This window comes from Kwoniella pini, chromosome 8 (assembly GCF_000512605.2).
Source record: "Kwoniella pini CBS 10737 chromosome 8, complete sequence".
NCBI lineage: Eukaryota > Fungi > Basidiomycota > Tremellomycetes > Tremellales > Cryptococcaceae > Kwoniella > Kwoniella pini.
The window spans coordinates 982,201-1,002,858 of record NC_091723.1 but is presented as its reverse complement, the minus strand read 5'-3'; the positions used below and the strand labels follow the sequence as shown (position 1 = coordinate 1,002,858).

At 42.6% G+C, this 20,658-nt stretch overlaps 10 protein-coding genes across 10 annotated transcripts; 5 read left to right on the top strand and 5 right to left on the bottom strand.

Annotated features, from left to right (window-relative positions):
• Window positions 1–333: 333 nt before the first annotated feature.
• Window positions 334–3,272, bottom strand: I206_106132 (uncharacterized protein; the record flags this gene model as incomplete). Its single annotated transcript, XM_070203256.1, has 4 exons — window positions 334–492; window positions 561–1,394; window positions 1,443–2,683; window positions 2,726–3,272. The coding sequence occupies 4 exons, from the start codon at window positions 3,270–3,272 to the stop codon at window positions 334–336; spliced, it is 2,781 nt and encodes a 926-aa protein (XP_070059357.1).
• A 407-nt stretch (window positions 3,273–3,679) lies between these two features.
• On the top strand, window positions 3,680–4,566 carry I206_106131 (thioredoxin-like protein 4A; the record flags this gene model as incomplete). Its single annotated transcript, XM_019156684.2, has 6 exons — window positions 3,680–3,699; window positions 3,893–4,129; window positions 4,220–4,267; window positions 4,326–4,353; window positions 4,410–4,479; window positions 4,538–4,566. 6 exons carry the CDS (start codon window positions 3,680–3,682, stop codon window positions 4,564–4,566), a joined length of 432 nt encoding a protein of 143 aa, XP_019010486.2.
• Window positions 4,567–5,086: 520 nt separating this feature from the next.
• I206_106130 (uncharacterized protein) lies at window positions 5,087–7,115 on the bottom strand (the record flags this gene model as incomplete). The annotated part of the gene is made up of 7 exons (XM_070203255.1): window positions 5,087–5,208; window positions 5,262–5,384; window positions 5,578–5,745; window positions 5,888–6,472; window positions 6,540–6,686; window positions 6,809–6,883; window positions 6,971–7,115. 7 exons carry the CDS (start codon window positions 7,113–7,115, stop codon window positions 5,087–5,089), a joined length of 1,365 nt encoding a protein of 454 aa, XP_070059356.1.
• Window positions 7,116–7,487: 372 nt separating this feature from the next.
• On the top strand, window positions 7,488–9,000 carry I206_106129 (uncharacterized protein; the record flags this gene model as incomplete). The annotated part of the gene is made up of 6 exons (XM_070203254.1): window positions 7,488–7,691; window positions 7,750–7,892; window positions 7,956–8,334; window positions 8,386–8,420; window positions 8,645–8,780; window positions 8,833–9,000. The coding sequence occupies 6 exons, from the start codon at window positions 7,488–7,490 to the stop codon at window positions 8,998–9,000; spliced, it is 1,065 nt and encodes a 354-aa protein (XP_070059355.1).
• A 57-nt stretch (window positions 9,001–9,057) lies between these two features.
• On the bottom strand, window positions 9,058–10,071 carry I206_106128 (uncharacterized protein; the record flags this gene model as incomplete). Its single annotated transcript, XM_070203253.1, has 4 exons — window positions 9,058–9,224; window positions 9,276–9,526; window positions 9,585–9,775; window positions 9,838–10,071. 4 exons carry the CDS (start codon window positions 10,069–10,071, stop codon window positions 9,058–9,060), a joined length of 843 nt encoding a protein of 280 aa, XP_070059354.1.
• Window positions 10,072–10,352: 281 nt separating this feature from the next.
• Window positions 10,353–11,989, top strand: I206_106127 (uncharacterized protein; the record flags this gene model as incomplete). Its single annotated transcript, XM_019156680.1, has 5 exons — window positions 10,353–10,556; window positions 10,637–10,863; window positions 10,932–11,124; window positions 11,207–11,616; window positions 11,677–11,989. The coding sequence occupies 5 exons, from the start codon at window positions 10,353–10,355 to the stop codon at window positions 11,987–11,989; spliced, it is 1,347 nt and encodes a 448-aa protein (XP_019010482.1).
• A 201-nt stretch (window positions 11,990–12,190) lies between these two features.
• I206_106126 (uncharacterized protein) lies at window positions 12,191–15,397 on the bottom strand (the record flags this gene model as incomplete). The annotated part of the gene is made up of 19 exons (XM_070203252.1): window positions 12,191–12,289; window positions 12,340–12,439; window positions 12,493–12,625; window positions 12,677–12,810; window positions 12,863–12,938; window positions 12,992–13,022; window positions 13,072–13,131; window positions 13,182–13,244; window positions 13,369–13,559; window positions 13,622–13,775; window positions 13,834–14,035; window positions 14,084–14,321; window positions 14,364–14,523; window positions 14,583–14,655; window positions 14,716–14,831; window positions 14,926–14,959; window positions 15,025–15,174; window positions 15,242–15,256; window positions 15,357–15,397. The coding sequence occupies 19 exons, from the start codon at window positions 15,395–15,397 to the stop codon at window positions 12,191–12,193; spliced, it is 2,070 nt and encodes a 689-aa protein (XP_070059353.1).
• Window positions 15,398–15,783: 386 nt separating this feature from the next.
• I206_106125 (uncharacterized protein) lies at window positions 15,784–17,717 on the top strand (the record flags this gene model as incomplete). Its single annotated transcript, XM_070203251.1, has 7 exons — window positions 15,784–15,850; window positions 15,908–16,268; window positions 16,325–16,482; window positions 16,543–16,651; window positions 16,723–16,769; window positions 16,942–17,436; window positions 17,500–17,717. The coding sequence occupies 7 exons, from the start codon at window positions 15,784–15,786 to the stop codon at window positions 17,715–17,717; spliced, it is 1,455 nt and encodes a 484-aa protein (XP_070059352.1).
• Window positions 17,718–17,973: 256 nt separating this feature from the next.
• I206_106124 (uncharacterized protein) lies at window positions 17,974–18,974 on the bottom strand (the record flags this gene model as incomplete). Its single annotated transcript, XM_019156677.1, has 5 exons — window positions 17,974–18,211; window positions 18,291–18,527; window positions 18,606–18,746; window positions 18,805–18,882; window positions 18,949–18,974. 5 exons carry the CDS (start codon window positions 18,972–18,974, stop codon window positions 17,974–17,976), a joined length of 720 nt encoding a protein of 239 aa, XP_019010479.1.
• A 424-nt stretch (window positions 18,975–19,398) lies between these two features.
• On the top strand, window positions 19,399–20,585 carry I206_106123 (uncharacterized protein; the record flags this gene model as incomplete). The annotated part of the gene is made up of 6 exons (XM_019156676.1): window positions 19,399–19,577; window positions 19,637–19,731; window positions 19,802–19,884; window positions 19,940–20,037; window positions 20,096–20,270; window positions 20,346–20,585. The coding sequence occupies 6 exons, from the start codon at window positions 19,399–19,401 to the stop codon at window positions 20,583–20,585; spliced, it is 870 nt and encodes a 289-aa protein (XP_019010478.1).
• Window positions 20,586–20,658: the final 73 nt, after the last annotated feature.

Below are 20,658 nucleotides of genomic sequence, written 5' to 3'. Positions count from 1 at the left end.
TTTACGTCTTTGATTGGTATTCTCAAATTTTATATGAAATCTTAAGTGGACGATATTTTTTTCCTTTTCTCTTTTCGTTTTTACCGTGAGGTATTGTAAATGACAAATGAGATGCATTCAATAATTGCATTATAATCTTTAATCTACATCAAATGACATGAAATAAATCATCAATTCGTATTCTCATGTACTCCTTAAAAAAGATACAACAAAAAACCTCATTAGAGAAAAATATAAGTATTCATCCAGACAAAAATGGTGAATTTTTCAAAAAGCAAAATGTTGAACAAGCATAATCATGATACTTGATATTCGTTACAAAGTATAGACAAATCACTTCTTTTTCGACCGTGTTCCATTTGAAGGAGAATATGAGAATTGAACTGGTTCTTCACCATCATAAAAGACAGCATTGACAACGACCCTAATTCTCTTCAGATTATCTATTGGTCGATGAGCTTCATGCAAATTACCCAGATGATCTAACTCAGCCTAGAGTACAAGTAGCAAAAGGAGATCAGCTTGTTTTCTGATTGATCCCGTTGTACGAGTTAACTCACCTTAGTTCTGAGACAACCCTTCTTCGAAGCGTCTTCTACTTTGTCTTCCCTTGAAGGCGGTCTGATGGACCCGTCATCCCTTATCACCGTCAAGCCTTTATCAAATTTGACGCCCTTGTCAGGCTTATCTTCCTTCTTAGCTTTTTTGACTGGTCTAGGAGTTTCAAAATCACTTTCGTCGCCAGGGAATCGATGTTGCTCGAATCGCTCAATGACAGGTCGTTCCTCTTCTTCAGTAGCTGTCTGGCCTTTCCTTCGATTTGCCCGAGCTTCTCTAGCTTGTTTCTTCTCCTCTTCATCCCTTTCAGCTGTAGTTCGGATCTTGGACGTCGGACTAGGTGGTCTGGGTCCATTCTGTCGAACGATTTGCCGATCGATCGCACAGTGATATACCTGATTACGAATTGTGTTTCTATAGGTTGTCGCCTTCAATTCTTTCTCTGATATACCAAGTGGTATAATTTTGGTACTTTTAGCTTTCAATATTGGGTGAACAGTGACAGAGGAATTAGTGGTAGACTGTGGTTCAGGTATCTTTCGAGGTCGTCCTACTGGGCGCTTCTGCTTTTTCGGCGAAGGTGATTTGGCTGGTGATGATGGAGGTTTGGCTAATTGGACAGAGACCTCCTCATGATCGGCGCTCGACCCTCGTGCTGGCTCTGGGGGACTGGACGGACCTGTTGAGAAAGATTGGCGCGTTGCTGAGGCAGGGGGGCCATTAGAGACGGGTTCAGGTACAGCCGAAACGTCATGTATCGGTGGAGCTAGCGATAACGTAGAAGGGGTGGACATGGTGAGCTGCCGGGGAGTACCAAATCGCATAGGCGTACCAAGCTGCGAGAGAGTCAGCTGATGTATGCCAAATGACAAAAGATGACGCACCTTTCTCGGTGTACTTTTGTCTACAAAAGTCCGCTTCATCAACCCCGATTTGGCAGGCGACCGGAAGGCAGGTCTGCCTATCGCATGGGAGTCTGTAGCGACGCCAACTGAAAATATAGGTACTGCTTGCAGATTTGGAGCCTGATGATGGATATTCCGGGACGGTTGACCAAGTGCGGATCGAGTTGGGACCACAGGTGCGAATCGAGGTGGTTGTGAGGGAACATTGGCGGACTTGATAGAAGCTGTTACAGGTGCAGGTCGTTTGAGAGGTATTGAGGAGATAATTGGCTTTGTTGAATTGGCGGATTTAATGGTTGTTTGGAAGGATGTGGGGACAATTTCTTTGGCTGCCAGCGCAGGCCGGGGCAGACTTTTCGTTGTCGACGAAGCCAGCGGTACAATAGTAGGCTTCTGCCGTGCGGGTACAAGTGGCCTTGTGACGGGTACAGGTGGTCTAGAGGTCATCACGGATTTTATAATCGGTTTTACTTGTGTTGTGATTGGCTTAGTAGGTCCCGCTGCAGACGACCTTGAGGTGGATGATGAGCTCGAAACGACTCTGCTTTTGGATGAAGTCGACGATGATGAACTTGTCGATGTGGACGAAACCGACCTTTGAGGAGGGCCTAAAGCACCCATTCGACTTGATAAGGCATTGTCGAGTTGACTTCGGATGGTCAAAACTCTAACGGCCGATTTGGTTGGTACGATAGCTGCAGGTCTTGCTGTTGTCGATTCCTTAAGCAGCTTTGCTCCTTTTTCCACGAGGCTAGGGGGTGGAAGAATAGATGCTGAAGGAGTAGCTAGCGGTCTGATGTCCCTTTCAATGGGGAGACTCAGTGGGCTACTTGGTATCGGTAGCTCTATGCTGTCGTTCGAACTTTCAGGGAAAGGTATTATAGGCGGAGGTATGGCTCTACATGGTGATCTACTTTCCGCTCGTATGGATTCGAAATGATGAGACGAGAGGACAGGGATGACGACTGGTCCAGCTCGAGCCATTGGTAGAGGAGAATCGATGTTTGAAGTATCGCCAGCGGTGAGAAGGTCGACTGGACTCGACTGAGGTGATGTTGCTGCCGAAATACTGGGAGAGGTAGGCGTCGGCGACGGTGTTGCTGTGCGATATGATGAATCTGCATGGTCTGCGTGTTTATATACGGAGGTTTGACCTTCGAATCCTGTTTCTGGATCTGAGAAATCGGATAATTTCAAGTTACCCATATCGAGAATCACATCTACAAGGATCTCAGCGCCATTCTGACCATCCTTCCACTCACCATCATCTGAGCCGTCCGAGCTACTTCCTTGACCTATAACGACTACTTCTCCCATTGCTCTCTCTTCAGGCTTGTCTTCAACGGGTGCATTGACAGGTACATTCTCCTTATCACTTCCGCTCTCTTCGGGTTGTGGTGTACAATGCCTAGGTGAAGAAAGGTGGAATTGGGCGAAGTTAAGGGTGAGATCAGATGCATCTTGAATCTTCATAGGCGTAGAGCAGGAGCATTTGGATGGTTTTGAGGGAGATGATGAAGGCGAATTATCCGAATAGTCTTCCGCTCTAATCTGTCGTTCCGCTAATACCGGTCGGTTTCGTATAGGCGACAATAAAAGTGTCTTTCGGCGCATAAATTCCCTTGAGTCCCTCTTCTTCACTCGTATGACAGCAGGAGAAGGTGTTGACGTGGTGGATGCTGATAGTTTGGCTATCAAACTCAATTCGTCTGCCCGGTGTGAGCCCAAGAATACAGCTTGATCGTCATCTGATGTGTCTTCCTCATCATCTGCTTCAATATCGGTGGTATCTGGATGAATCTCAGACATACTGGGATGAGGGGATAGCTGGGGATGGGGTGATGCTGATACCATGCTTGGGGACACCATGGGGGGTATCAATGATAAGAGAAGATCTAATGATGCAAATGTGATAATGGGAGTATGTCATCGAGAAGAATTAAATCATTCGCGGCTTATGTTTATGTTGTTGCATCGTTGTTTATGTCCTAATATGCAATATTACGTAAGTCATTGACTCCCACTTGTTGATCTTATCACGTGACTCATGTTTGCCACTCAACCGAATGTCGAAGTTGCTCAACCTGTATACATGTCTATGACTGTTTGAATGTTGTCAACTTCGTAATTCGTAGTTCAGTTGTCTGAGACCATCTGTCAAACTTATTCTAACACTAGTGCATTGACTGCTAGAATAGAGGACATATTAATCGAAAATGTCGTATTTTATGACCCAGTAAGTCAGCTCTCAGACCATCAATGACATCTAGAGGCACGCTAATCATTCCGGTATTTACCTGTGTTCATCATACTTCGCTTTCAACCTCACCATTACTTCACACGTCATGCAATCGTCCTTTAAATGCTCTTACATTCCATCGTATACGTTCTCTCCGCCTGCGTACTCGCGGTCATCCTGTGGATTCCAGTCTGCATTCCGGCTGGCATGTCGACCAAGCTATTCTAGTGGAAGAAGACCGAGTGGTGTGCATTAGATTCGGACATGATCATGATCCAGAGTGTATGGCTATAGATGAGACGCTTTATGGTGTATCGGAGAAGGTGCAAAACTTTGCGGTGATATATTTGGTCGATATCACCGAAGTACCTGATTTCAACAAGATGTACGAGTTGTACGATAATTCGTCTTTGATGTTCTTCTACAGGTGAGTTTGATCATTCTTGATTAAAGGGACTTGATCAGTGTACTAAGGGCAAAGGAATGATCTGTACTGATTAATTTCTCCTTTTTTCAGAAACAAACATATCATGATTGATTTGGGTACTGGTGATAACAATAAAATGTGAGCATATCCGACGAGAACTATCTCAACCTCGTTGCTAATTAGAGTCGCACCTCAGAAATTGGGCAATCACCGATAAGCAAGAAGTGAGTCAGATTTCCATACTGGGCTACAGGATGATATGCTGATCGGAATTGCTCAGTTGATCGATATCATCGAGACTGTTTACCGAGGAGCATCGAAAGGACGTGGTTTGGTCGTTTCTCCACGAGGTGAGCCTGCTTAAATTCTCATAAATCTGCTGAGACGCTGACCCGTATGCATGAACAGATTATTCAACTCGGCAGAAGGGAAAATAGATGAATTGAATAGCATTTTGGGTCATATAGCATGTAGCATGTATTGGTTTTTTAAGTCCTTTACTCCATCAAAATTGATTCTTGTTGTGATATCTTCGCGAACTATCGATCATCGCCAGATCTGGCATCGCGTCTAGCTTTGAAGCAGGGGACCATCGCCTATTATACCAAGCAGATTATTCGGCAAAATGATAGCAGATTCATCAAAAATCAAAAACATTACGCCAATAGGGAATCGAACCCTAGGCAACTGCTTACATAAGCGGTGTTCATCTCTGAACGCCTCAATGGAAGGCGGTTATGTTACCATTACACCATTGGCGTGTTATGATGTTCAACTTGCGTACACATATAACAGATTCCACGGTCCAATCTGTCCACCAGGTTCACATCATAACTCTCCGTCATGCTCTTTACATCTCATACTTGTCGAACGGTTTGCAGAGTCAGGTATACTTAGGCAGCTGCATCAGACATGGCACAGGTGTAGTTTGTACTGTTATAATGTATATGCATGGTATCAGCGTTGTATAGCCTTAAGCAGTGTATTGGCATTCTCCCTGATCTCCTTCCGAGGATCTTCACCCATCTTGCGGATGATGTCTCCTCCCTTTCCTTCAAGTGATAACTCGACTGCAGCATCTGAGTGCCATCATCAGCTCATCGAAGAACTCCGAATACGAGGTCATACTCACTTATATCTTCACCTCCAAAAGTCGCTAATAAGGTCAAAGCAATTACCGATTCACTCTGCAGAACCGGGTATTTCTCTCCATCCACAAGCATCTTCGCCAATGCATCTATTATCCTTGCATCCCCTACAGGAGCTACAGGCTTCTGGGCAATTGCCAAAGACTTGATGACGTTAACGAAGACTCTGGTGCACTCAAACTTCAATGCCGGATCATCGACTCTCTTGATCAGATCAAGCAGTGGGTCGAGCGGTAAGACGAGGAATCGCGAGGAATTAGAAGCTGTTGTTCAGCTTGACTTATTTATGGTAGAACTTACCATTTGATCTACATAAATTCTTCACTATTCCTGCAGCCCCGCCCTGGACTGAACCTAACATATCCGTTTTTTCCGACCACACTCCCATTTCATATAGCTTTTCTATCACTCCGGCTTTTCCTAGTACATCTTGATTATCACGAGCAACGGATAAATTCTTCATTAATCCTATAACCGAATGTTGGGTCATAGCTGGAGTCGACGGAGATAAGAGGGGTATGATTTTGGGTAAAAGTGATTCATCTCCCTGTACCAAATTTTTGGCAGATTCATCTGTTTGTCAGCGACATTCATGTATAATGAAACTCACCATCTTTAACGCTGTTGCCGAAAGTAAGTAAGGCGCAATTCAGCAGATCTGACCTTTCCTTGATGTCTAGCCATCTGCGCATAGTATTCCAGAACGACGATGTTATGGGCACGTCTGTACTTAGATCTACTAAACCTCGGACTGTTGCCGCTTTTGCCTTCCCTAACCTCTTTTCGAAGTCCTCTTCGTCATCGTCTTCTTGGTCTTCACCCTCATCCTCCACTTCTGTCTGGTTTGGTACGTCCGCCTTCTCCACGAAGTCAGTCAGACTTCCCAAATGCTCTAGCAAATCCGTCCGACTCGAGTTTGCTTGCGTTATGCAGCTGTCTAGTGTATTGCAAGAATGAGTGAGAATGTGGAGGTGTGAGTCTATGTCTATATTTGAGTCGAACGCATGAGACGAGATGGGTAGTAGAAGCGTAGATATGGTGTTGAAGGGAAGGGATGACGGCGGGTCTTCAAGTATGCTGGCCATGATTGACCATGCCCAGCGAGCGATAGTAATGGTCTCATCAAGAGGTGACGAGCTGTAAAAGTCTTCCGTCCATCGATGCGTGAAATCGATAATTGTCCGCAGATGTAATTCTTGCTTGAGCAATTTAATGGCGGACTCTGCAGAATTTCAGCTCCGTCATTTGAATTTGAGGCTCACCGTTTTTGTCGACAGTCAAATTATGTAAAGACGCCGTTATGGCCAGTACAGCGGAAGCAGGGGCAGAGCGGGCGGGTAGCTGAAAGATCGGATGGGAAAGGATCGAGTCAACATATCCTGCTTTGACCAAGATGTTTCGATTGGCATCTATGTATCTAGCATGAGCATGCTGTGCTTACTTATTGGCTTTCAAAAAATGCCAAATTTCGCGTGAGTAGCATTCGGATGACGGTAACATGGGGAGAGATACAATATCAATTGCAACTCACCGCAATCAATCACTAAATTCGCAGCTACCCTTCCAACTTGCCTCAATAATTCATCATCTTCTTCCCCAGATAAGTCTACTAATATTTGAGGAAGTTCTGTCTGTCCGAGTGGTATACGTATAGCATCTGTACATCAGCTAAGGTAGATTGAGGCCGACTTACCATTCCTTAAAGCTACTGTAAGTGTATCCAAAATTGAAATGATCTCTTCTCTTTTATTCTCTTCTGCCCCTAATGCAGAGAGCCTCTCAACTAGCTTGGCCTCTGAAGTAGGATTCTCAGCTGTGTCATCCGTGATTGATCCCATTAGAGAGTGGAAGATGCTTTTTTGCTGTCTACGGAGGACATTGAAATTATGTTGATTATGTTATCATCGACTTTCGGTTATTTGGGTCCGAGCGTACGCGAAGAAAAGCGATCGATCAATTGAATACGTAATTTAACGCGAAGTTGTATCTAGCCATGAAAGAGTATGAAGAGAAGAGCATTAATGCATACAAAGAAATGGGAATGGTGAAAGGAGCGAAATAATAAACCTTTGACAGGCTCTCCCTTTGATGAATTTGCTTTTGCGAGACTTCAAGCGACAGGTAGATTCTACACAGATTGTGTATATTAATAAATTGCATAATTTATACTCATTTTCACAGGGATTGAAGCTCGATAAAAATCCTATATCATGCCAAGTGATCCAAAAAGAAGGCGCCATCGATCAACAGATCCCAAAAAGCGATCTCGTGAATCTAGGGAAGATGAATCTGCCGAACGCAAACATCGATCAAGTCCGAAAGATGATGCTCAGAGAAAAGTGAAAGATACAGCTAAAACAGTAGGAAGTGGCGCTGGAAAAGCTTATGATACGATTGCAGATTTATTTGGTGGTGTAAGTGTATCATCTTCTTGATTTTGACTAAATACTAAAGAGGGGGTTTATGTATTAGGAAAAAGAGTTAAATCGAACTATTCGAAGATATAACCCTACATTTTATGAATTTGCAGATAAGACTTGTTTAAAGAATTTCGGATTACCAAATAAACCTAGTAAATTCTTGTTGTTCATAATTGCACTAGCATTATTACAATCGTATGTCTTAAATCCTCTTCTGTATTGTATCATAACAATTGATTCATAATGAATCTTGATTAGCTTTATACCGCTATTTCAATGGCCATTGGATTTTGTAGCTAGATGGTTAGGATTCGTTTTTCTTTTTGGAAGCGGTACAGAAGAACTCAAATTAGGATTCGAAAGTAGTCGAAAGGCAAACAAGATTAAATCATTATTAACAATTTTCTTAATTTTATCAGCTTTACAACTTATACCAAATTTTCTCTTTGATACTTATTATCATTTCGGAGCATTATGGTCATTTTTCTTACCCGTTATATTATTTATTACTCCCTTCAAAGAAACTCCAGATCAAACTATAGCTTCAATAATTTGTGATACTTTCTTTTCATCTTTTTCCATGGTTTTAGGAAGTCTTATACCTGATTCTATGCAAGGTGAGAATACTCAAAACATGGTGAGCTATCTCAATAAAGCATGACTGAAAGGAAGCTGATCAAACAATTAGGCTATATTGGTTGGTGGAGTTGTAGCATTACTTTTGTAAGTAAAAAATTCCTCGAATATGACTAATCTTTTATCAGCTGGGTAGGATACCTTGGATCAGTAGCTGCCTACGTAACAGTATGGTGTTTTCTTGCTCTTTCGACCATCAATATATTGGGCGAAACATTTATAGCCAAAGATGAAAGTTCATCGGGTTTCTTTAGACAAATGAAAATTTGGCATAATCTTATGGCTATCTGGTTATGGCGTTACCTTATCAGCGCTATTGAAGGAATTTCAATACCAGGTATCATTTCTGTTATAGGCTTGATCCAATACTACCTTCCATCTTATTTCCTCTGGATGACAGGATTCATGTTCGCGATGTTAATGACTAAAAAGATCGAGAAAAGACACGTGAGTTCATTGCTTGCTTAAGTCATCAGATGCGGAGCTGATCTAAAATTAGCGAGCCGATACGTGGTATGCAAAATGGTTGATGGGAGTTAGTAAAGTCGCAACTCCGAAGTCTAGCTTGGGGTCAGACCATAGATCACCCGGCAAGCCAAGGGAATCGGGAAGGCCTGATAAACACAGATCACCTCGATCAGATAAAGACAGGAAGAAGCCAAGATAGAGACGAAATTCAGTAAAATGCGTATGCATATAAGGTTATTAGTATATTCACACATCTTTAACCCAAACTATTATATCCACCTCTTCCTCCACTACTTCCCCTTAATCCCGCGAATAGGTGTGAAAATAGATCCTGCAGTAAGACAGGTACTTCTCTCCAGAAATCTCGATGCGGTATGAGATCCCAACCTTTCGCAGAATATTGTTGATGATTGTAAAATATGCCTATGTACCAGCTTAGCAGAATCAACGAAGACAAAAGAGCTTTGCACTTACCTATAGCAAAGTATAATATCAAACCGATGATGATCAACCAGAAAATGAATTTAACGAATCCCCAAAATCCCATTCCATTACTTCCAGATGATCCCCCACTGGGAATAGTAGGTGAGTCCGCTGATCTGGGACATGCATCAGGCGTTGCCCATTCCAAAGATACGAGGCCGGCAGTGTAAGAAACGAAAGTTGGATTTAAGGCGGTATCTGATTGAGAGCATATCAAAGTCAAATTGAGATGTTGTTGAACCCTGTCGCCGATATTAGCTGTGTCATCCAGAATGCTCTGATACGTATTGCGCAGCTCACCCTGCATAATCTGCACCTTGCACATAAACTTTTAGTCCCTCTTCTCCCTTCTTTCCCATTGGTGTGGTATACACGTTTTCATCCGGTATATCTATAGGCCAAATAGGAATGACTGCTGTTACTCTATCTGGATCCGAAGCCGATGGTTTATGATTGAGTAATGTCAAACATACTCGAGTATTTGGTGGACACTACATCATTTGTCATCAGTATGAGATCCATATAGCTATATTGACAAGGCGCATAAACTTGCCTGATCTTCGTCCGCCATACCATCTTCCTTCCCAATACCCTCAGGACCACACAAATCCATCTTTACCCTGGCTTCGGTCGTTGTCGGAGGTGTAGGAGTATCTTTACTGACTTGACGCAAGCCCGCTAAAGGAGAGATGTCGTACGGTATGGAAGATGCTGTCAAAGAGCATGAGAAGGGAGTGACGAAGGGTAGAAGCATGATTGCGGAGATGATGTGTATAGGTTTGCGCATGTTGTTGTATCAATCGATGTAGATGTGTTGAGCGTTCTAGTAGTCTATGAAAGGAGCTGATCTTTGAATGTTGAGATGTGATTAGAGATATTGAGTGAGAAAGAAAGATAAAGTATTAGTGAGATAGATAGATTAGAGGATGTCATCATCACGCAACGCAACGTGGTCAACGTCTTATCGCGTCAAATGATAAACCTATCTTTCAATCCTCAATTCCATGGTTTTTTAAAGTCTCGAATCCTCACAGATTCTCACAATACAGCAGATCTACATAGCTCGTCATGGCTCTCTCAGATCAAGTACAGCCAGAAGCGGGTCCCTCAACATCCTCATCAAGTGCTACTCTTCAACCTAGTCCTTCGCCATATCATGAATCCTCTCAATTTCGTCATTGGCGATATTCACCTGCATCACTAACATTAATACGGGAAGAGCTGAATGCGAAATCTGTAGAGATAGTAGCGAAGAACACAGAACTCGAGAAGGTGAACGTCGACATCCCTTTGAACTGCATATAATCTCACTATATTATACATATGCTGATTTTACTTTGTCTACCATGTAGGAAGCTCAAATATCCTTAGGACATTCATATACTGATCCACCACCACCTACAGCTTATCTAACTGTTTCAGACGAATTACTTTTACTTCGTTTTTACTGTTCACAAATATCTAAAATATGTAGACATGGTTTTGGTTTACCTGATATAGTTGAAACAACAGCTATAAGTTATTTAAAGAGGTTTTACTTAAAGAACAGTGTAATGGAATGGCATCCTAAAAATATTATGTGAGTTTGAATGGTAAATCTTTGTTGAAAAGGAACTAAATAAATAAATTTGAATTGTTTCATTACAGGCCAACATGTTTATTCTTAGCTTGTAAAACAACAAATTATCCTGTATTAATGGATCAATTCATATCTAAATTTTCAAAATTAACTCCTGATGATATAATAGATACGGAATTTTTAGTTGCTCAATCATTAGGGTTTGAATTTTGGATTAGATCTTCTGAAAAAACTTTAAGAGGTTGGTCTTTAGATCTACAAGTGAGTATATAATCAATTTTTTTTTCTCACTTGGATACTTATCACACCTCATAAGATAGCTGATACTTGAGTGATCGTATAGAATCAACCTAATCCACAAGTAGACGTCATTCAAAAATCCTTATCAGAAGCTTTGAAATACCTTTCACAATCTCTATTGACCGATTTAGAATTCATTTATACACCTTCTCAAATTAGTTTAGCGTGTTTTCATATATCCAATCCCAAAGTAATAGAAGATTTCCTCGATTTTCGTTATTCTTCATTCAAACCAAATACTACTCCTAGTCTAGATGAGGATCAAGAATCAAAGGATGAAAATAACCAATTACCTTATGGAATGACTAAAGACAGATTGTTAGAAATACTTAGCGATATCGAGAAAGTCATCAAGATGGATGGATCGATTGATATTGATATGAAAAAAGTAAAAGAAATTGATAAACGTTTAAAAAACTGTACTAATCCTGAAAAAATACCCGGAACAGCTTTGTAAGTGCTCTTGATCATCTTAGGCCCGATTGAAGCTAATGAGTTTTGGTATGTATGTAGATATGTGAAGCGTAAGAGGGAAAAAGAAGTAAACGAAGCAGCGAATAAAGCAGCTAAAACTTCTAAAGCGGCAAGGGCAACATTAGATAGGGAATCAGTCTTCGGATCAATCTTATCCATACCTTCAAGCAATAATTCACCTAGAAAACCACTATCGCCTAAGGTGACTATGAATGGTGTACCAGTCTCAGCTGGAGTGATGAAGCCTGGAGGAGCAGAAGTAGATCTCGAAGACGATGGAATGGGAGTTAGGGATGAGAACGGGATTGTCCTAGGCGGAAAAGGGCTGAAAGATGTTGGATTACCTCTGTGAAATAATTGACATATAAATATTACACAGGATTGCATGGAGCATGACATAAATTGTATGTAGTTTTTCTTCGCAAGTACTTGGTGACTATAACGGCAACGCTTACTAATGACAACTGATGGCACATGTCACTAATATCGCAGAGAGTTGGAACAGATTCTGTAGAACCATATACTATACTCTCTTATCTTCTATATGAGTTCTCTAAGTCGACGCTACAGCGAAACTAACCCTTATAGGACCCCAAGCTTCGCCCTGTTTGACTGTGAGGATCTTCTTAGTAGCAAGGGTCAAGCAGTCGTACTGAGAATGAACGGTCAGCAAGATGGCATTTTTTCCATCTAACGACGTACGAAGGCAACCGCCGCAACATGCTTTTTACTCTCGACCGGAACTAAATCTTCAAAGTCAAGCTCATCGATCGACAAAGTGACCATCTTCCTCTCGACGAAACTACAAAGGCGTCACGTCTCAGCTGACTCTGCACTGAACACAAACCGACCCACGTGAAAAAGTCTCGACATTGCGTTTCCAGGGCAGCCAACATTTCGGGTTTGAAAGCAGCTGGCAAGTCTGCGAGTCTAGCTTGTTGAGAAGCCGCAAGCGACTCAAGCTGAAACTCTTCCTCTCCACCAGGCACTGTGAGGAGCAGGGTTAGTGAGCTCAATACAAGCAGCATGGGCGGCTCACACTCTAGGTCGTTCCCGTGCACGAGGAGAAGTGGATCGTCATCGGGCCTATTACTAATCAATGACGATGATCGAGCCCGTCTACGACCAAGTGAACCAGGACCGGAAGAATGATGAATGCTTCGAGATCGAAGTCTGATGCGAATCAGGTTGAGCATGTCGGATTGCCGCAGTACGACCTACTTACTTGGCTTCTTGAGGTGTCATGACACTAAGTCTCAAAGTCGCAGGCGAGAAGCTAGTATCGCCGAGATCCGGAAACCCTAAAGCAAACATGTTTTAATCATTCTAAATGCATTTTGTGGGTATCACTTACCTGGAGTAACACTTCGACCTCGCTCTTCCCACTGATCGGTCTATCAGCCAAGCTTAACGGGACAGAATGGACAAACTTGCCGGAAGTGGTCCTTGCTGACTACCTTGGCTGTAGCGACGAGCTTGTTCGGGATCTGGATGCTGTTCCGGGTTGCATTAGCAAGTCCTTCAATGGCAAATCCAATACTCACAAGTCTGCTTTGTCTTGCACTCGCACTAAGTTCCTGGATGGGGATATCGTATGATTGAAATATCTGATTTCGCTATGTCAGCTGGGAGTGCCAGCGAGGATCAGAAAGCACAAACGTCTTGCTCTCCGCCAGACTGTTGGATAATGCTCAGCATTCAACACGTACGCCCAACAGTACCTTAACTCACGTCCACACCCATCATTGGCGCATCTCCATCTCCACCAGATATATCGTATTCACCTTGTCTTTGGTCATCATCTTGTGCTTGAGGTTCTTCGTGTTCGATGCCAAGTCGGTGAACAACAGTATCGGTTTCCCACTTGAACGATTTCACTTGTGTGAAAGTAGAGAAGAAGGACTTCATGTCGGCATCGAAGACTAGGGGGCAGATTCGTTCATCAATTCAACTGTATGGGGGTACCATGCTCGATACAACTCACATTCCAATCCACCTGTACTATCCACGAGGGCTGCAGCTGTCAAGTGTGAGGCTTTGTCTCGAACCTTGAATTCGCTTGCTTCTTTCTGCTCCTTCATCACATCTCGATATCTTCTTCGCGCCTCGGCGTCTTGCCCGTGAGAAAGCTCTAAAGTCTGTCAAACAGGTCAGTGGCAGTTCAGCCTTCTGAAGACTTAAATCATCGAATGTAACCTTTTTGACCTTCTTGACTTTTCTCTGTTTCGGTTCCCCAATGAGCTGTTGTTCGACAGCCTTGACTGACTCCTCGTCGCTGCCTGCTCCGCTCAATCGGCGTTTTCTGATCCCTTTGAAGTCCGAATTCGATCCGTCATTGACAAGCATGTCTTGCTCACCGGGTGGAGCACTACCGGGTCGAGAAGGAGGAACGAGATCCCTATCATTCGTGTTAGGGTGACTTCGGAGTCAAACGTTGGAGACTTACGCTTGATCCGCTATCATCCCTTCTTCACCATCAACAGGCATCTCAAAGTCTCGACCAGATGGACCAGAGAAGCTTTCGTCCCCAAATCCCCCATTCATTCCCTCTAAGTCCAATCCAAGATCGATCTCGCCCATAGGCACATTAATGCCCGCGTAGAGTGCAGTCGGCTCAGATGGATGATGAACAGAAGTACGAGCTCTTGTGACTGTAGTCGGTCCAACGAAAGGGGAAGACGAGTCTGGGAGGGTCTCAGCTCTCATGCAATGGGAATTTTACTCACACTTCTTTCGTTTAGCGTTTCTTCCTACCTCCTCTTCAGCCTCATCTTCTTCATTGTCCTCGTCCTCATGCTCTTCCTCCGAGTCCTCTTGAGTGGCTTGGGAGGAAAGCTTTGAAGACGAGCGTCGTGTTCGACCAGTGCTCAAAGGATCGTGCCAGTCCTGGTCGGCAGTCGATTAAACCTCATGCTTACGGCGAAAGAAAAGACGAAGCAGCTTACAATATGCTGGAATTGCAAGTTTAAACCGAAATCGAAATTCAGACCAGAATCTGGAAATGTGATAACATCGGTCCTAAATATGATCACAAGTAAGTGAATATCCATCGTATTTAAAATGAAAACTTCCACAGACCTGCTTCTGCCGCCTCCAGGCAAATCTAAGCTGGTGGTACCGCTAGAACCGTCACCATTGGTGGCGAAGTCGGTAGCGATAGATCGTCGAAGGTTCTGATGAAAATTTGTTACGTCCTGCAAAAGGAAAATCCTCAGCGTCGAAACGACCGAAATTACTTGCGATTTGAGATTTTGCTCAAGTACGAAGGAACGAAGGAAATGTCCGTACGGAGTAAAATACATCGTAATTCTGATTGTACACTCTGCAAAAAAATCATGTCAGCAATGAGATCCATATGTAGTACACAATGGCAATGTAGAATCTCACCTGGTGACTCCGACGAGCAAAGAGCCGCTAAGTCTCAAAGCTAATGGCTCAGGAGGTTCAGCAATCAAATCGCATGTTCTCGACAAATCAACACTGGTCAATTGCTTTTTGGTGATTTTCTTGCTTCGAGGACCCAAAGTGGCTGCTAGCCTGAGGATGTTGTGATAGGTCAGTAATATTCTTTTCAGATGATTTGAACAGTGGAAAGTATGTGTACCAAATGATTCCGAACCTTATAGAAGGAAGGAAGATCACATCTCGTCAGCTTAAAACATACGATACAAGCCATAAATGCCACAGCTCTGCCACAGGGATTAAGCAGACGAACTCACGTTCCGTTCTTATTAGTAAGTAAGTCTTCTGAAAAGAACATTGTAAATAAATGGCATAATGATAGCAGAAAGAAAGAAAGAGACATGACTTATTGACTTGCATTTTCCTTATATATATATGAAGTCTAGCATTATATCTATAACTGCGATTACATTGACCAAAGGATGCTAAATCTAAATGATCTATCTACAATCAATTCAAGTCTGCACGGTTCACCGCGTTCGAATTAAGGTAATTTCCTAATTGAGTAAAATAAATATACGTCATGACGAACCTTTGATTGAATTTGATGATCAACAGGAAACTTGTAACATGTCAAAACAAACAATTTTATCAACCTTACTTTGTTTCTTTCTTTCTGCTCAACTTTCACAAGTACTCAACTGCTTCTGTATCACAAATTAGAGCCATAACAACAGCCCAACTATGGCACCGCTCACACCTGCTGAAAGGCAAAAAATACTACTGCAGCAGGAGATAGCAAAGTTATCAGGTTAGTCAGCAGTTTCATTTATTTGGTGCTACCTTGTGCTGATAAACACCTATGAAGGCGCTATCTCTAGACGTTCCACAACGGCACCCTCTTCATCTTATCATCCATATCGAGGTAGATCTGTACCTAGAGGATACTCTGCTACAAGAGCAAGAGGTAGAGGTAGAGGCGGTTCATACGCTTTAGATCTGCGTCAAATCAATAAACAATCTTCTTCTGCCGAGCCATCTAGACCTTCAAGCTCAGCTTCGATACACAACACAACCAAAAATGAAGAGAAAGAAGCCGGTGAACTCGATCCCTCGCCACCTGATTCCGACCCCGTCGCTGGTCCAAGTAGCACTTCGGCTCCTCATGCAAATTGGGTGAAAGGAAAGGGCAAGAGTGGAAATATGAGCTTGATGACAGCCGAGAAACGGTATGCTTCTATTTTGGGAGTTCCGCCTAGTGAGAAGCTAACCTGATTCCGCTCAGTGACCAGCTGAAGGTCCAAAGACAACGCACACCGAAACTTCCACCTCAGATCCAGATGATCATTTCTGAGTCCACTTCATCTGGAGATAAGCGGGTAATCATCGATGGCGTAGTCTTTCAGTTTGAACAGGATGGGAAGAAGTTGACACGGATCGGTGGTAAGCCCAATTTCTGTCTAGTCAGCTTCTGCGCTGCGTGAGACTAATCCGAAGTCACAGAAGCACCATCATCAACCAATACGAGCACACCAACCAGAAGAACCCTGCGGTTCGGTGGCGAGAAATATAGAAGAACGAGTAGGGGTAATCTGGTCTCGAGGAAAAGCGGGTACGTCAAGCAATATCTGGGCATCCAAAACCATACGCCATCTCTGTTTTCGCTCGCTAACGTCTTGGTAGCTCAACAAGCAAGAGCATGGAGCTGTGTCGATATTTCACCAAGACTGGTGCGTTCAACATCGACTATCAAGACGGCGTACTGACTTTTTCGATCGCCATCTTATATCATGTTCTCGTTCTCCCCATTCCTCCACCTGAATATCGGTAATATGGGGGATCTCTCTTTTGCGCGTACTGACCTATCCATTGTACTGACCATAAACAATTTCAACAAATAAGGCCGATGCAATTTTGGGCTGACTTGTCCCCATATCCATGATCCCGCCAAAGTAACGATCTGTTCCCGCTACCTAAGAGATACTTGTACTTTAGGAACATCTTGTCCTCTATCGCATACACCGTCACCACACAACACGCCCTCATGTGTACGATTTCAGGCAACCTCGACATGCTCAAAACCAAACTGTCCATATCCACATGTCAAAGTATCGCCGGACGCTCCAGTATGCGAGGATTTTGCTAGGATCGGATGGTGTGATAAGGAAGCTGGAACATGTGAGAACCTGCATGTTTGGGAATGTCAGGAGTTCAGAGAGAAGGGTACTTGCAGTAGAAATGGGAAGTGCGGTCTTAGACATGTTGTCAGAGCCGAGACGAACAGAGCTGTATTAGAGGATACGGCTGAAACTGTACCTAAAAATGGCGAAGGTGGATTCGAAGAACAAGATAGTTTTATTGAATTTGATCAAGGTAGTCCTGCTTTGCTATCGGACGGTGAAGAGGAGAAGGCGAAACATGATTCGACAGAAACTGAGGATGAGAGTGCGAGTGAGGAAGACGAAGAGGAGGACGAGGAGGAAAACGATGATGATGAAAACGTCGCGGAGGAAGAGAGCGAAGGAGAGGATCGGGAAGACATCATAGATGTCGGATCTCCTTCGTTCGATGGAAATGGTAAGTATACCGCTGCTTCATCTCCATCTGCTCATCCGCCTTCAGACATGATGGATACGGATGAAGTAGACGAAGATGCTGTCCTCGATGTTGTCCTCTGATCCCTTGCATTTCCTATTCTTTGTCACTCGGGACACACCTCTGTATGTATAATAGACCTTTGTCCGCGGTATCTTAATGATAAAATAACGAAATCAATATGACATCAATCATGATATGATGAACCATGCATAAATAATAAAAACATGCTATTTTTAGGATGATTCAAAAATGAATCGCTACTGTCATACATAAATATCAGTACACTTTGATTTCCCCTTCTACAACAGTTCGACTTCATTGTTTAATGATCATTGTTTAACCTCTATTTGGGACCCAACCTAAATCACCATCTTCCCTTCCTCTAGGTTGCCATCCACCTGGACCATCATCATTTCTAGCATCTCCACCTCCAGGTACCCAACCCATACCAGCATTTTCTGTTGTTTCACCAGCACCATTTTCTTGCTTCTTTCTTCGTGATAATCGTTGAGAAGCTTCGAGTGATTTGACTAATGATTTAGTAGGATGACATAAGTGCATGAAATTACAAAATCTAAATTTAACAATCAAAAAATTAATTAGTCAAATTCATTACAGACTTATCAGAGAGAAAGATTTTCAAATGAACTCACCCTTCACGTTTACATTCACCCATTTCATTTTGTCTACAACAACTTTCTCTAAAATCTGTTACAGGAGATAATTCAGAATGTAATGGTCTCATTGCATACCATCTATCATTTAAAGCTTGAACTGCACGGGAAGCTTCAGCTTCCCATTCATATCTTGCGTAAACATTTCCAAGTAAATGATCTCCTACATTATCACAAACGTGCATTTCTAATAAATGACCATATTTCGCTAATTCACTATTTGTAAAAATACAAAATTAAATGATTAGCTTGTTTTTCAAGATTATTCATTCAAATAAAAAAAAAAAAGCTTACATGTAAAAATCTTCGTAAAAAGTATCAAAATTTGATTGTAATTGTTCAGGTGACATATGTTGACCTTCTGGTGTATGTCCTGGATTATTATATACATTTGGGAGAAGGATAGTTTGAGAGAATTGTGGTTTGATATGTTTTCTAAATGAAATTATCATTATTGAGCTGAATCTATAAAAGATATAAGGATAAGACTCACCTTGAACATCTATCACCGTGTCTACAGGCTCCTATTTTGAGATAGAACGAACAATTTACTCGATCTTGCTCGGTACCGCTGAGAATGAGAACTTATCAATGAGCAATGTTCTTGTTTCGAGGAAAATGTCAAAGTGCAACTTACAAGATGTTAGCTAAATGAGAAGCCATCTTCCTACCTTTTTTGCTATTATCAGATGTAATGAAGGTGTGATTTGTCGTGCTTTTCTTGAAGAATATTCAGTCGAAGTGACTGTTTTAGTAAAGATTGATCATCAAACGACAAGAAGATGTTAATGCTTATAATACATGTTGAAATAAGTTGAACTCGCGAACACATAAGAGTGATGTTTACAAATGATAGCCACGTTGCTTAGTCAGCTTGATTCACCGAAAATTCCCGAATACACTACAACTACTAGTTAATAATATTTTGCCACTCAAAGGGGGTAACCTTTCGACGTCATCATTAACAGAATACACGTAACTGAATGAGCTCCATGGTTCATTGCCAAGATACCAAACATTAATCTTCAGTGGACATCTATATAAATACCAATCATCACCAAACTTCCCCTCCCTATTATACGTGACAATGGGTAAATCGCAAGCTGAAGAATACTTGGCAAAAGCAGAAAAGAAATCTTCTTCTTCTGTAGGTTGGTTCGGAAGTTCAAGCTCAAAATGGGAAGAGGCTGGTGATCTGTTTGCTCAAGCTGCAAATGCTTTCAAAGTCGAGAAGAAATGGAGGGAATCAGGTCAGGCTTTTGAGCGGTAAGCTATGCAAAGCCCTCCGGCCCGTATCGCTCAGCTTACAAATGGCTTCAATTTAGGGAAGCAGCATGCCGTCAGCAAGCTAACGAGACCAATGACGCTATGAACGCTTTCCATAATGCTGCAAAGAGTTATAAAAAATCGGATCCAGAGGGTATGCTTCCATCCCTTCATCACAGTAGCTGGATTTGTGCCCGACACTGATACTACTGTACCTCACATAGCCGCCGTAACTGCTTTGCATCAATGTATAAAGCTTTTAGTGAATTCAGGTCATTTCCGTCAAGCGGCAGACAGGGAGAAGGAAGTGAGTCTTTCATAATGACGCGAGGAGATATGCAAAACTCATCAATGCTGCTTAGATCGCCGGTATATATGCGCAAGAAGGATTAGACGTAGCCAAAGCAAGAGACAGTTTCGTAAGAGCTGGTGATTGGTATAAGCAGGAAGATGCAAATGCGTGAGTTGGCAGCAGAACCATCGTGACGATGAGCTGATCCCTCTGGGCCGGACTTCAGCACCGCAAATCAATGTTATCAACAAGCAGCAGAATTATCAGCAGATCTACAAGATTATCAACGTTCAATGGAATTATACCAAACCGTTGCAGATTGGTCTTTGACAAGTGCTTTAACGAAATACTCTGTCAAGGAGTACTGGCTACGTGCTGCTCTGTGCTCAATGGCTATGGGTGTGAGTACATTGGAATTCAAGTCTTAATCAGAGCGAATTATCACTAATTGACTATTTCCGGACTTTGTTCTGTAGGATCTCGTAACTACCCAGAGATTACTTGAAACCTTTGCTCAGAAAGACGTTACCTTCCCATCAACGAGAGAAGCTAAATTTGCGCATGAGCTCATGGACGCATGCGAACAAGCCGATGTCGAACGATATACTGCTGCGGTATATCAATATGACCAAGTCACGAAATTGGATAATTGGAAGACTGGTGTTTTGTTGAGGATCAAGAAGGCTTTAGAGGAAGATGAAGGTGGTTTGACATAGTTGGGAAACGTGTGAAGTGTGGGTTTGTAACCCACGGAAGAAGTACGGAAAACAGGACATATACGATTTGTTT